General features: G+C 49.2%; 1 protein-coding gene across 2 annotated transcripts in view; it reads right to left on the bottom strand.

The window, feature by feature from the left end:
* Positions 1-14,587, bottom strand: part of cep126 (centrosomal protein 126) — a 216,556-nt gene that overhangs the window by 65,892 nt on the left and 136,077 nt on the right. For both annotated transcript variants that reach the window (XM_038818758.1, XM_038818759.1), the window contains one exon: positions 7,342-7,503. In XM_038818758.1, coding sequence (XP_038674686.1) covers positions 7,342-7,503 — 162 coding nt within the window. The remainder of the gene's footprint in view (positions 1-7,341; positions 7,504-14,587) is intronic.

Genomic DNA, 14,587 nt, shown 5'->3' with positions numbered 1-14,587 from the left:
AACCCACCCTTAATTGCCCTTGCACTAAGTGGCTTGCTAGGCCATTTCAGAGGGCAGTTAAGAAGCAACCACATTGTTGTGAATCTGGAGTCACATGCAGGCCAGACCACATAAGGACGGCAGGTTTCCTTCCCAAAAGTGCATCAGTGAAACAGAATGTTTTTTTTTTAACAATCAATGATAGTTTTGTGGTCATCATTACAAAGGCTAGTTTTCAATTCCAGATTTTATTAATTTAATTTAAATTTCATCAGCTTCCATGGTGGGGTTTGAACCGTTGTCCACAGAGCATCAGCCTGGATCTGAACTACACCACTGTACATCACTGGTGGGCAGCACGGTAGCATTGTGGATAGCACAATTGCTTCACAGCTCCAGGGTCCCAGGTTCGATTCCCGGCTTGGGTCACTGTCTGTGCGGAGTCTGCACTTCCTCCCCGTGTGTGCGTGGGTTTCCTCCGGGTGCTCCGGTTTCCTCCCACAGTCCAAAGATGTGCAGGTTAGGTGGATTGGCCATGATAAATTGCCCTTAGTGTCCAAAATTGCCCATTGTGCTGTGTTGGGTGGGGTTACTGGGTTATGGGGATAGGGCGAAGGTGTTGACCTTGGGTAGGCTGCTCTTTCCAAGAGCCGGTGCAGACTCGATGGGCCGAATGGCCTCCTTCTGCACTGTAAATTCTATGATCTATGACTGTCTCACGGGATTATCCCATGAGGGAAGTTTGAGTAGACTGGTCCCATATTTCCTGAAAGTTAGAAGGATGACAGGTGATCTCACTGAAACATATAAAATTCTTAAGGGGCTTGAAAGGTTAGATTCTTGGAGGGTGTTTCCTTTAGTTGGGAGTTGAGAACTAAGTCGAAGTGTCAGAAATTGTTTTGAAATTATTCACCTTCGAGAGCTCTGGTTGCTCCACCACTAAGTATATTAAAGACAAATCAACAGATTTTGCTTTCTGAGGAAATTAATATTGAGGGCAGGATTCTCTGTTTGGGAGACTAAGGGCATGATTCACACACAGTGGGAACAAAGATCCCCAGCGAGCATGTTTAGGCGTGTGTTTCCCAGCACTCTCAGTGTGGCCCGCACCCCCTCAACACCCAGAACCCCCAGCTCAATCACGCACACAACAAAATGCCAACTTGGCAGTGCCACCTGGGTGCCAGCCTGGCACTGCCAGGGTACCCAGGTGGCACCAACAATGCCTGGGCACCACCCTGCCCAAAGAGCATTCATCAGGGGGCCTCCAATCCACTGGCAGACTCCCACGAATATGGGAACCAGCACTAAAAAGTGCTCACCCGAGGTCTCTGAGGCAATGTGGTTGAATCCCAGAGCCTCAGGTACCTCTTGAATCTGCACATCAGAGTGAGCAGCATTGTGGGCAGGATTCACAATGCAACATCTCACGATATCGCGTTGAATCTTGCGAGGCGTTGAGAGCCAGGTAGATCCTGTGAGCGGGCTCTCCCGACTTTCAATGACTACGCTATGGCACGGTGAGCCTCTTTTCGGGTGCAGTGTGGCCGTTGGGTAGAGCCCTAAGTGTTGCTGCCGGGACTGAATTGTGTGTAATTTCTGTTGCCGTTGGGGGCACTAATAGGAAAGTGAGTCAGGACATGCAAATGGGCTAGCATTCTGCCGGTGCGAAATTCGAGCAATTCCCGGTCCAGCAGGCATCCTTACCACTGGGCCAGAGTTAGCACTAAAGAGTCTGACAGCTAAATCTGTTTTTAGGTACGGCACTTACCACACACTCACTGTAGCAACAAAAATGTTTCACAGAAGACCTGTACCATGAGGTCGGGAGTCCGTGATGGACACACAGCTCCATGTCAGTGACGAGTGGAGGGACACTCTCTTCCCCAGGGTGTGCCGCCGTCTCAAGCATGCCCTCCTGACGCTGCCTGGGAGGTGATGATAGAGGCAGGAGGAGATAGCTGGTGATCAGGAGTGGTGGGGATCACTGGTCAGGCCTTTGTCCTGAGAGGGAAAGCTAACCAGGGAGGGCTACAAAGGCCACGGTGCAGGTGTCCACTGATTGGGGTGAGCTGTGCTTATCCTTTGCTTCCTCTGCAGTGGGGCATTGTGTCTAAGAAGTGTGAACATCTGGTGAGTCCCTGATTGAACTTGGCCACGCCCATCTCCTTGATGATACAGCTGGGGTATGAGAGTGTCCAAAGGGGCAGCCACACGGTGGGCTCCTAGATGGCCTCTCTGAGCATCCAAAGGACACAAGTGGCACTCAGAAGAGTAAACAGCCAGGAGCCTGTAAGTAGCAGCAAAGTGGTACATTTAAAAGACAGACTACAGCAATGGCGGTCTGAGCCAGGCACCCCGATCCTGAGGAGACACCCTGGGTCCAAGAACTTGGCACCAAGTCATTTCCCACTACTGCCCCTGGCCAGGGCAGCCACCCCGCAGCAAACCAGACAATATGCAAGGGTTTTTCACAGTTCTTTTATCCTCCCGCTCCCCCTCCACAACCCATGCCCTATTTGTAAATACTTGCACTAATTTGTGCCCGCATGACTTCCACCTGAGAGGGCCAGAGCATCGTGGAAGGGTGGCGCATACTGTGTCCAACCTGCTAAGTAGATTTAATTGCATGCAAAGGACGGTTTTGCATAGCCACGACAACAAGGGCCGCAAATCTCAAAGTCACCGCCAGGAAGGAACCGGAGCATGGTACCGGAATCAGCGCCTGGCGCAAAGTTTGATTTTCACATGAAGCATTATTCTCTGCCCGTTCGCAATTCGCATTTCCAGTGTTGTGAAATGGAGAATGCAGCCCTGTAGGCTGCATGTTCAGTAGGTGTCATGAAGAGGGGGTGGTGAAGAACTATATACAGTAGTGAATTTATGTACAGTGTTTTATCAGGGAAAAGAAAAAAAAATGTCCTTTGAAAGTCCGGTGCCAGTTAGAGATTCAACCGATCTGGTGCCTTGATGTTCCGCTGGGAGCGACGAAGCGGTGGCGGCGATGTCGATGCTGGCGATGTCGATGCTGGCCTGATGTTGGAATGTTCGGTGGCTGTAACGGCCTGACAGTCACGGATGAGTGGGATTAGGGCCCGCCAGAAGTCTTCAATGGACTCATCAGGGAGTTGAGAGCGAGTGGCGAGTACGTGCCTGGCGAAGAGTGCGTTCGTTTTCTGTGCGTAGTTTTCTTTGAGGAGCGCCATGGTGTCTGTGTAATTCAGGGCGTCCTGGATCAGCGGAAACAGGTTGGAGCTCAACCTTGAGTACAGGATCTGTATCTTCTGAGTTGATATAGACCTCGAAGCAAGCTAGCCAGTGATTAAAGTCCTTTTTGGCGTCGCTTGATTGCGGATCCAGCTGCAGGCGATGTGGTTTGATTCGGAGGTCCATCTTTTAGAAAATCTTACTGCAATAAATTGATGCACGATCAATTGTACAAAGACTAGAGTTGGATACAACTGTGGCTTTATTGCAGTAAGATGGGTGGCCTCCCACAGCAGCTGGCAAAATGGCTGCTGAATAGAGGACACGCTCCTCCTACTGGGCGGAGTCAGCAGGTAGGGGCTACCGGCGAACCTGTAGTACAGGTCCTACCTTACATCACCTAATACAGATGTAACAGTGGTTTACCACACTTGATAAGGCCGCATTTGGAATATTGCACGCAATTCTGGTCGCCACACTATCAGAAGGATGTGGACTTTGGAGAGGGTGCAGATGAGGTTTACCAGAATGTTGCCTGGTCTGAAGGGTGTTAGCTCTGTGGAGAGGCTGAATAGACTCGGATGTTTTCATTAGAAAGACGGAGGTGAGGGGTGACCTGATAGAGGTCTACAAGACTATGAGGGGCATGGATAGAGTGGATGGGCAGGCACTCTTTCCCAAGGTGGAGGGGTCAGTCACCATGGGGCATAGGTTTAAGGTCCATGGGCAAAGTTTAGAGGAGATGTGCGAGACAGGTTTTTTACACAATGGCTGGTGAGTGCCTGGAACGTGTTGCCAGGGGAGATTGTGGAAGCAGATACATTGATGGCGTTCAAAAGGCATCTTGACAAACACATGGATAGGATGGGCAGAGAGTGATATGGCACAAGAGAGTGCTGAGGGTTTTGGCAAAGGTTGGTATCATGACCGGTACAGGCTTGGAGGGCCGAAGGGCCTGTTCCTGTGCTGTATTGTTCTTTGTACATAATTAGCTACCTCCAGGTTAGCTTCTACACAGGTCTCTGTTCAGTCCACAACTGGCCATTGTCTCAGGTTATGTGACTTTACATCACCACAGTGGGCATTATTGTTTCCTAGTCCCACATTAACTCTTGCTATGACAGATACCCTTATGCTCAGTTAAGTGATATGGGACAGTGCCAGAATGAAGTTAATTTTGAAGATCAAGCATGAGGTGTCAAACGACCTACGTCTGCTTCTATTTATTCCATTGTCTGCATCATGCATCACCCTTGGAAAAGGTCCACACCAATGCTATTCTTTTTCTGGATACTAAAAAGTGCCGGAGAGATTCACTCTGTTGTTGTGTGTTTGGAGAGGTAGTTGGTTATGCCAGCATTCCTTCTTCTCATCTGTACCGAAAAATCTTAGTTCAGTAACTCACCATGCAGTGAATCAATGGGAAAGAATCAGGGCTGGATACTCTGCCATTAGATGCTCCGTTTTGCAGGCTGCATCACAATGGGAAACTCCATTGACCAGCCAGTGAAACGGAGCATCCCGCCGGCGTGCTAAACCTGGGGCGGAATTCTCCGACCCCCCGCAGGGTCGGGGAATCGCCCGGGGCCGGCGTAAATCCAGGGAATCGGCGGGATCGGGAATCACGCCCAGCCGATTGGCGTGCACCCGCGCCGATCGGTGGGCCCCCCGCGGCGATTCTCCAGCCTGCAATGGGCCGAAGTCCCGCTCTGACAGGCCAATCCTGCCGACGTGGTTTAAACCACCTCTGTGCCGGCGGGATTGGCAGCGCGAGCAGGCCCCCAGGGTCCTGGGGGGGGCGCGGGTGATCGGACCCCGGGGGTGCCCCCACGGTGGCCTGGCCCGCGATCGGGGCCCACCGATCGGCGGGCGGGCCAGTGCCGTGGGGGCACTCTTTTTCTTCCGCCGCCGCCATGGCCTCCACCATGGCGGAGAGGAGACCCCCCCTACCGCGCATGCGCCGGTGGTGACGTCAGCGGCCGCTGACGCTCCGGCGCATGCGCGGACTCACGCCGGCCGTCAAAGGCCTTTCGGCCATCCCCGACGCCGGACGGCATAGCGCCAAACGCCGTTGGCGCCAGTCGGCATAGCGGGAGCCACTCCGGCATGGGCCTGGCCCCTAAAGGTGTGGAGAATTCCGCCCCTTTGGGAAGGCCCGACGCCGGAGTGGTTGGCGCCACTCCGCTACGCCGGGACCCCCCGCCCCGCCGGGTAGGGGAGAATTGCGCCCCAGAAATCTGGCGCGGAGAATCTAGCCCCCAATGTCATACCAGCCACTAAGACATAGGTGAGCATCATTTCCAGTTCAAATATTCAAATTAAAGATCACCCAGATCGCTTATGAAATAGATAAACCACTTTAAGGTCAAAAATACCAGTCTGGATAGTGTTTGGCGTCAGTAGGTGACCCTTAACTGACATCAGTTATATGCCAGAGTCACTCTGATGTTTGGTTCTTATGGTCAGAGTCATCATGACACAAAAAGGGGCTTTTGGTCCAGCAAGTCTGTGCCAAGTCTCCAAAGTGTAATCGAGTCAGTCCTTTCCCCTGCTCTATTCCTGTAATATTGCAAATCTATTTGTTAGACCTCTTCCTTTTCAAATCAGTGATCATCTCCACTTACACAAGAAGCAAGGAGCAAATTCTGGGTCATTCTCACTCACTGCATAAAAAAGCTTTTCTTCCAATCCTCCCTGTAAATCTTGTTTAATACCTTAAATCTGTGTGCCCATGAACTGAAGGGAATAGCTTTTCCTCCTATACTTTTCTGTATTCCTTCCTCTTCATGTCATGATTTATATCAGTGGTTAGCACTGTTGCTTTATAATAACAGGGAACCGGATACAATTCGCAGCTTGGGTCACTGTCTGTTCGGAGTCTGCACATTCTCTCGTGTCTGCGTGGGTTTCGTCCGGGTGCTTTGGTTTCCTCCCACATGTCCCGAAAGACGTGCTGTTAAGTGAATTGGACATTCTGAATTCTCCATCAGTGTACCCGAACAGGTGCCAGAGTGTGGCGACCAGGGGCTTTTCACAGTAACTTCATTGCAGTGTTAATGTCTACTTGTGGCACTAATAAAGATTAATTATTATTATTAATAATTGCTTTGTTCCCAGGAGAATGGCATCTCCAGCCCAACCTCGAAGGTAAATTTCCTCTTCCATGGAACCATTCTGGTAAATCTCCTCTGATCCTCTCAAGGACCTTTCCAAAAGGTGATAACCAGAACTGGATGCAATAACTTTAGTTGAGGCCTGCGCTGTACTTAATACCTCTATTTATTTGTAGTCCAAGATCTCATATGCTTTGCTAATTGTTATTTCAAATTGTCAAGCCACTTTCATAGATCTACGGACATGAAATCTCCTTCTGCTCCTGCACACTTAAAAAAATAAAAAAATAAATAAATTTAGAGTACCCAATTATTTTTTCCGATTAAGGGGCAATTTAGTGTGGCCAATCCACCTCCCTGCACATCTTTGGGTTGTGGGAGTGAAACCCCCACAGACACGGGGAGAATGTGCAAACTCCACAGGGACAGTGACCCAGGGCCGGGATTCGAACCCGGGTCCTCAGCGCCGTAGGTAACAATGCTAACCACTGCGTCACCATGCTGCCCCCTGCACACTTTTTAGAACTGTGCCATTAAGTCTATATTGCCTCTTCCTATCCCTTTTGCCAAGGTGCATCATCTCATATTTTTCCATATTAAATCCATTTGCCACTTATCTGCATTCTGCCAGCCTATATAGATCATTTTGCGTTCAGTTGGTATCAGAATCAGCATTTGCCACACTTCCAAGGTTGGTACAAAATTTTGAAATTTTACTGTGTATTGCTATATCGTTTATATAGGTTTAAAAAACGTGGTCCCAGCACTGAGCATTGGGGATCGCTATTGTCTACCAACCTTCAGTTTGAAAAGCAACCATATCCCAGCATTTGCTGGTTTCTCTACTTCAGCCAATTTTTTGATATTTATCCTCCTACTCCATAAACCTTAATTTTTTAAATCTCCTCATCAAAAATCCAATTAGATTAGTCCTTTTACAAATCAGTGTTGGCTCTCTTTAATTACCTGAACTGAATTGAGTACTTGAATCTAAACGCTAATTGATCTAATTTATATTTACCTTATACTGAAAGATTCTTACCACCAGAAGGAGCAGAAAGTAATCGGCCTACACTGGAAACTGATCGTACGCCATTCAGTAAGCTGCTTCCATCAATGGTCAACTGGGCAACATTAGTTTGATGGGGTTGTAAATCTATTTTACGCTCACTGTTCCGAGATGATGGGTAGTTTCGAGAGTCACCTTAAAAAGGAAATTTAAATTTTGTATCACTGTTTGCAGTGCCCTGACCTTTACATATGACCAGAGTTATAATATATTTATTTTACATAACTAGTTTACTTATGAAACAATGTAAAATTGGCATCAAATGTAAAAATTCTAAAACAACACTTTCCTCCTCAAAACGTAGGGTGGAATTTAATTGTGCCCAAGGGTGCAGGGAAAGAGGCTGGCAGGGAACTTAACTGTGCGGGAGATGAAACATAAAGCTCCCAATGTTGGAACAAAGTTGGAATGAAGTTGCGAAATAAAGTTTGTTTGGGGAAGTTCACTGGAACAGGAGAGAGGAAGCTGTTTTATATAGTGTAGGTGATGGTTGTCCAAGCCAGGCAAGTGTTGGCTGAACTAAAGAGGGTTGTGGCTGATGGAAGGAATGAACTGGATCATGGAGAGAAGATCAAGGTTGACAGAGAGCAGCTCAACCTGGATTAAAAGGAGGTCATGGGTAGTAGGGGACATATCAAGGGTGACTGGCATTGAAGGCAACTCATCGAGGGAGGGAGGGTTGAGGTTGTGGGTGGCCAGATTGAGAGTGATGGGTGGGCTAGGCGGATCCAGATTGAGAGTGAAGGGTGGACTAGGCAGATCCAGATTGAGGGTGACAGGCGGAAGAAAGAGAGTTTATGGGTGATATTCAGAGAGTTGACAGAATCGAGGAAAGATAGAAGTTGATGCATGGAGAGTCAAAGGAGATGGAGAGAAGGTCAAGAGTGATCAAAGGAGGTTGGAAGGTGATTGTTGGCAGGCTCAGGGTGGTACTGGGAATGTTGAAATACGTTTCAGCATCAACAGGCTGAGGTGGCTGGAAACTAAAGTGAGATGGAAGGGTGTCATGGTGCAGTGGGAGGAGACCATGGTGTGACTGACGGAAAGTACAGGGCTTCCCATTAGTTCAGTAAGGAGGGTCATGGAAACAATGGTGCAGGTATGTATGTCTGCCTCTGTCCACAATTCATTTCTGAAGGATACGTGGGTCTATTGCATCATTGTTTTTCAAAGCTCAGACAGAGAAGGAGAGGAACTGGGAGAGAATGGCTTTGGTCATTCGCATCAAAGCTCAGAAAGCCAACAAGAGGTAGCACTAGATGGTGAGGCTGCTCAGCATACAGGCAACTAGGGGCAAGTACAACAATGAGAAATGGTGTCTCATCGGTTGTTCGGAATGCAAAACAACGACTTCAGGTATTTGACTGGCAATGTCAGAGATGGCTGAGGGTGGCACTGACCTGTGTGCACTTATTTATGAAAATCTATGGCACTGTAGAATGGGAGGCAACCCAATGCCAATTGCTTTAAATGCCATTGAATTTTTACATCACCAGATTGTTGCAGGGCTCCACAGTGGACATGTGTGCCATCTCACAGGCAGCCACTCACAGATGCATCATGGGAGGTTACCAATAACCTGTTCAAAAGAGCTGATGAATTGATTAAATTCACTACCAATATTGAGAACCAGGTCTCCAGAGCTGTGTACTTTGGGTCATTGCAAGTTTCCCAAAAGTACAAAGAGTTACAGACTGCACTTATGTAGCAGTCAGAGCTCCAAGGGAACAGCCAGCAGCATTCATTAATTGCAGAGGATAAAACATTAAGGTGCAACTCGTCTGTGACCACTGCAAACAAATCCACCAGGTGTGTGCTCCGTTCCTATGGGCACTCATGATTCTTACATGCTCTATCCCCCAAAGTGCCACAGCTGTTTGAGGCCCCCGTACAAATGCAGGGATGGATCTTGGGGACAGGGGCAATGCACAAAAAACATGGCCCATGACACCTGTATGGAATCCACAAGGTCCAGCAGAAAACAGGCACAATGCTTCTTATTGCATGCATTCCTCTGACAGATAGAACATAGAACAGTACAGCACAGAACAGAACAGGCCCTTCGGCCCTCGATGTTGTGCCGAACAATGATCACCCTACTTAAACCCACGTAACCCATATACCCATAGCCCAACAATCCCCCCATTAACCTTACACTACGGGCAATTTAGCATGGCCAATCCACCTAACCCGCACATCTTTGGACTGTGGGGGGAAACCGGAGCACCCGGAGGAAACCCACGCACACACGGGGAGAACGTGCAGACTCCACACAGACAGTGACCCAGCCGGGAATCGAACCTGGGACCCTGGAGCTGTGAAGCATTGATGCTAACCACCATGCTACCGTGAGGCCCCAATGGGGCCTATCTAATAAATGGGAGATAATGGGGCCTATCTAATAAATGGCCCACACTTGCATTCTCATGCTATTTTAATGACTTTAGCTGCCTGATCTGGCTCATGTTCATTCAGGCCTCATGGTACATCTGGTGCTAAGATTGAAATCAACTGGCCTTCCTCCCCCCCTCGCAGCGGATGAATTGCTTGGTGTCCTCATGAAAGTCAGTTTGCCATAAAGCCACCCTTACAGTGTGGAGTAGGTCATTACCCTTTTCCTACATTGAACCCAGGTGCGCCTGTGGATCTCTCAGCTGCTGACCTCCGCTGCAATCTCTGTTCAGGCCTCCTGTATCAGGTGGGAGGGTCTCTTGGTGTTGTCTCTTGGGGGAGAGCACCTCCCGCTACTCCCAAACAGCCTGAAGGAGAATCTGTAGCAAGGCATCACTAAATCACGGATCCACAGATTTTTTCTTCTGAGCCATGTTCCACCTGATTCTGGAGTTAGATGGAGGTGAATGTGGTTTAGGTTGACAGAAAAAGGAAAAGAAGAAGCCAATTGGTGGCAATTGTAACTCAGTGTCTGAGATGAAGGTAGATTTTAAAGTCCAAGTTGGAAATCTTGTAGGTCTGTAGCATACTCTACAGAACAGATGTTGCTGGCTTGGAGACAATGCATACTTGTCCAGGTGTTGATTAAAAATGCATACTTGTCCAGGTGTTGATTAAAAACACAATACTGAGTTGTGTTAAAGTTACAATGGTTGGTATGAGTATGGATATCACTCACTCGACTGCTATTTGTCACCTGTCCCTAATTGAGCAAGGAGAAACCAACCACATTGTTCCAAGGCAGGCGTCTCACATATCAGTCAGACTGTGAACATATTTATCAGAACATGGTGCAGTTTTTGTATTTCTAATGGTTTGGAAGCTGAAGGGATATTTGCTCAATGAAACAAGAAAAATAGTCTGCCATTATAACTCCTTTCTGGGTGCCTCAAAATGATATATTTAGATCTGTTGGACTTCTCTATGGGACACTGTGGGCTGGATTCTCTGCTGCCGGGATTCTCCATTGCGCCCACAATGGTAAACCCATTGGCCAACTGGCGAGACGGAGAATCCCGCCCTGAAACTAAGGCAAGGCTTTGGAAGAACAATGATCCAATTGTACTCAAATATTCTTGGGGAAAACCTAGTGACACAGGGGAGTGATAACTGAAGAACTTGGTTTTGTTTAGCTGGTAGTTGGCAGTTTTTGTGAAACAGCTGAGGTGCAAGAGCAATGGACAGTGCTGCCTGTTGCCAAAAAAGGTTAAAATATGCAATTTTGACAAGCTCGGGCAGTGCTACAATATCCAAATGTGTTCAACCTTCACCTGAATAGATTTTCTGAAATGAGCAATTGAAAGCATTGGGTCACTATTTGTATAAAATGAGAGATCACAAGGTATTGGCCACAAGTCAAAGGCCAATTAAATGACCAGGTATTGTGCTGGAAATAACCAGAGACAAAGCTTAAGCAAGGCAAGTCAGTGATTGGTTGATTATTTTCTCTTCCTGAGTCTCCTGGTGAATTCTGATCAAATAGAGGGCAATTTACTGTTGAATAAATGAGGATTTAAAAAAAAGGAATTGAAGCACATTGACAGAAATAGGACACTTCAATTGGCAAATTGTCACCACTCTGAGAGTGCATACAACAGGTTTGCTTTGTGGAACAGTTAGATTGCAAAACCCTTTTAAGGTGAGGATCCACTGCCCCTTCACCCACATGACTTTTCTGAAGTCAGTTGTTCATGTCAGACAAAATTATCCTTCCCTCTCATTGGCCACATGTCCACTGTCCTGCAAGATCTCCATCTGATGAGGTTGGACCATCTGGAGTAGCCACCAAGTAAACACCTTGAAGGTGAGCTCCGAGGAGACCACTGGCGAGACATCACAGCTACCACCCGCACCCTCCACCAGTGCAGAGACACACACTTTGTGGGAGACTCTAGTGGACAGGCCTCTGGGACACGATCTGGTGAGCACCACACAGTTTCTGATGCACATCAGGTGGAGGTAGGAACATCCAATGGAGACAACAGGTGGAGATTTGCTGGATGCCAGGACACAAATGGGTCCCAGCCAGATGCTGAGCCTCTGGACAATCTTCTCCTGGAGCTGAAGCAGATGATAGGACAGAGCTGTGAGATTCAGGAGTGGGTGTCAACGATATTCCAGCGACTGAAACTCCGATAGGAGTTCCACAAAGGGTTCAGGCACAGGAAATGCTGCCGGCAATGTGTGGTACTGAGGCTAACACTGCTAGGTTGGCAACCACAGTGGAAAACCTGGAGCAAAATGTTCACGTCTTGAGCGGTGGTGCCCAAGGCATATCTCAGACTTCTTAATCCCCCCTTCCTGACACCGGGGCATCTCAAGGACAGCAAGCAGAACAGGGTGGCAAGGCGGCGCCTGTGACACCGGTAAGTCAGCTGGGCCCTCTGGCTCGAGGTCTGCCAGAAGCAACAAAGGCCACAGGCCCAGAAAGCACAAGGCTGCCTGCAAGTCTGACGTGCACCCTGGACGCAGCACGAGACGACAAAATATTAAGAGAGGGGAACACTGAGTGGGCACTGGTGAGGTCACTATCTGTCGCTAGGGGGAATGGAAATCTGTTACAGTAAAATGTTCACTATTAAAACATGTCACACGTCATACATGTGAAGCCTCTATTACATTAATATTCATAGTGGGCCTGCCCACATCCCCACTCCCATCCTCTGTTCCTCTCCGTTCCCTCCCCTCCCCTGCCCACTCAGTCACTATGGTTAAAGATCAAAAGCCTTCAATACAGACCCTGTTCAGAGGGTGGCCATGAGCGTGCTGTCAACAGAAAGACCGGAGATAGACTTTCGCAGAAACTGAGACGAACCAGAGCTTTCCTCACAGCGAGTGATCATCACTCTCCTGCCTTGTATAGGGACCCGCTGACAGCGTCAACACAGGCCCATCATCCGGGAGTTCCATAGACCCTTGGAGAGGGGAACAGGGTGATCGGGGAGGGGTCAGTGCTAAGGGGGGACGGGAGTAGGGGAGGAAAGGAGGGAGGGAAATGGGGGTGAAGGAGATTGGGGGAGGGAAGGAAATGGGGATGTGGGGGTGTTGAGCTGATGGACACAGCCTTGTCCTAGGAGAATTTGAAGATGATGTGGGCCTCCCTGGTCTTCCTCGCATGTCGGATCCTTGTTGCAGCCTGTTCTCTATCTCCCGGCTCCTCCTCGGGCTCGTCCTCCAGTCCTTCCTGGTCCGCCTCCTCCACTTCCTCACACAATGCTGCATGCCCCTCTGCCTCCTCCTCCTCCAGTATGTTGTCCCGCTGCTGTGCCAGATTGTGGAGGGCACATCAGACCACCACAAAGTGGGAGACACTGCGGTGAGTGTACTGCAAGGCAGGACTAGAGGGGTCATGGAATCGGAACCGCATTTTCAGCAGCCCGATGCACTGCTCAACGACAGCACAGGTGGCAACGTGGCCTCATTGTATCGGGTCTCCGCCTCGGTCTCAGTACCGGTGTCATCAGCCAAGCCCTTAGCGGGTATCCCTTGTTCCCACAAGCCAACCCATCATCCTGAGGTGGTCCTCAGGTGGACACTGGGGATCTCCGAGTGCCCTAGGATGTAGCTATCATGCACACTCCCAGGGTAGCAGCAGACAAGTGCATGATTCTGAGGTGGGTGGTCGTACACAACATGAACATTCAGGGAGTTCATAGATTATCATAGAATTTACAGTGCAGAAGGAGGCCACTCGGCCCATCGAGTCTGCACCGGCTCTTGGAAAGAGCACCCTACCCAAGGTCAACACCTCCACCCTATCCCCATAATCCAGTAACCCCACCCAACACTAAGGGCAATTTTGGACACTAAGGGCAATTTATCATGGCCAATCCACCTAGCCTGCACATCTTTGGACTGTGTGAGGAAACCGGAGCACCCGGAGGAAACCCACGCAGACACGGGGAGGATGTGCAGACTCCACACAGACAGTGACCCAAGCCGGAATCGATCCTGGGACCCTGGAGCTGTGAAGCAATTATGCTATCCACAATGCTACCGTGCTGCCCTAAATACCCGTAATACAGTAGTTGCACCCCTTCCTGTTAAGATAGGGCACTCCCTGATGCCTCAGTGCTCGCAGGGTGGCATGCGTGCCATTGATGGCCCTCTGGACCTGGGGCATCCCAGCAATGGCAGCAAATCCTGCAGCATGGGCATTTGGTGGGCTTGGTCCAGCTCGAAGGTGATGTAGTCTGATGCTTGGGCATACAGAGCTTCCGTCACATCCCGGATTCACCTCTGGGCGGAAGATTGGGATATGCCATACAGGTCCCTGCTTAACCCCTGGAGTGACCCGGTGGCATAGAAATTGAGAGCTGCAGTGACATTCACGGTCACTTGGAGCGGGTGTCCTCCGCCTCCATGGGTACCATGCCACATTGCCTCTCTGCTGAGACTGAGTCTTCTGCGGCATGCGGCCTCCGTCAGCTCATGGAAAAATGAGCGAGACCTATACACATGAGGCACCTCTTTTCTGGTCATCTTAGGTCATCATCATAGAATCATAGAATTCCAATAGTGCAGAAGGAGGCTATTTGACCTACTGAGTCTGACCAATGCACCCTACCCAGGCCTACTCCCTGCCCTATCCCCTTAACCCCATAACCCCACCTAATCTACACATCTTTGGACACTAAGGAGAAATTTAGCGTAGCCAGTCCACGTAACCTGCAAATCCTTGGACTATGGGAGGAAACTGGAGCCCTGGAGAAAACCCATGCAGACACAGGGTGAAAGTACAAACTTAGAAATTTAAAAAGAAATTCCA

The sequence above is a fragment of the Scyliorhinus canicula genome, chromosome 14 (assembly GCF_902713615.1).
Source record: "Scyliorhinus canicula chromosome 14, sScyCan1.1, whole genome shotgun sequence".
Taxonomy (NCBI): Eukaryota; Metazoa; Chordata; class Chondrichthyes; order Carcharhiniformes; family Scyliorhinidae; genus Scyliorhinus; species Scyliorhinus canicula.
The sequence above is the reverse complement of the archived record's forward strand: the minus strand, read 5'-3'. Positions and strand labels throughout refer to the sequence as shown.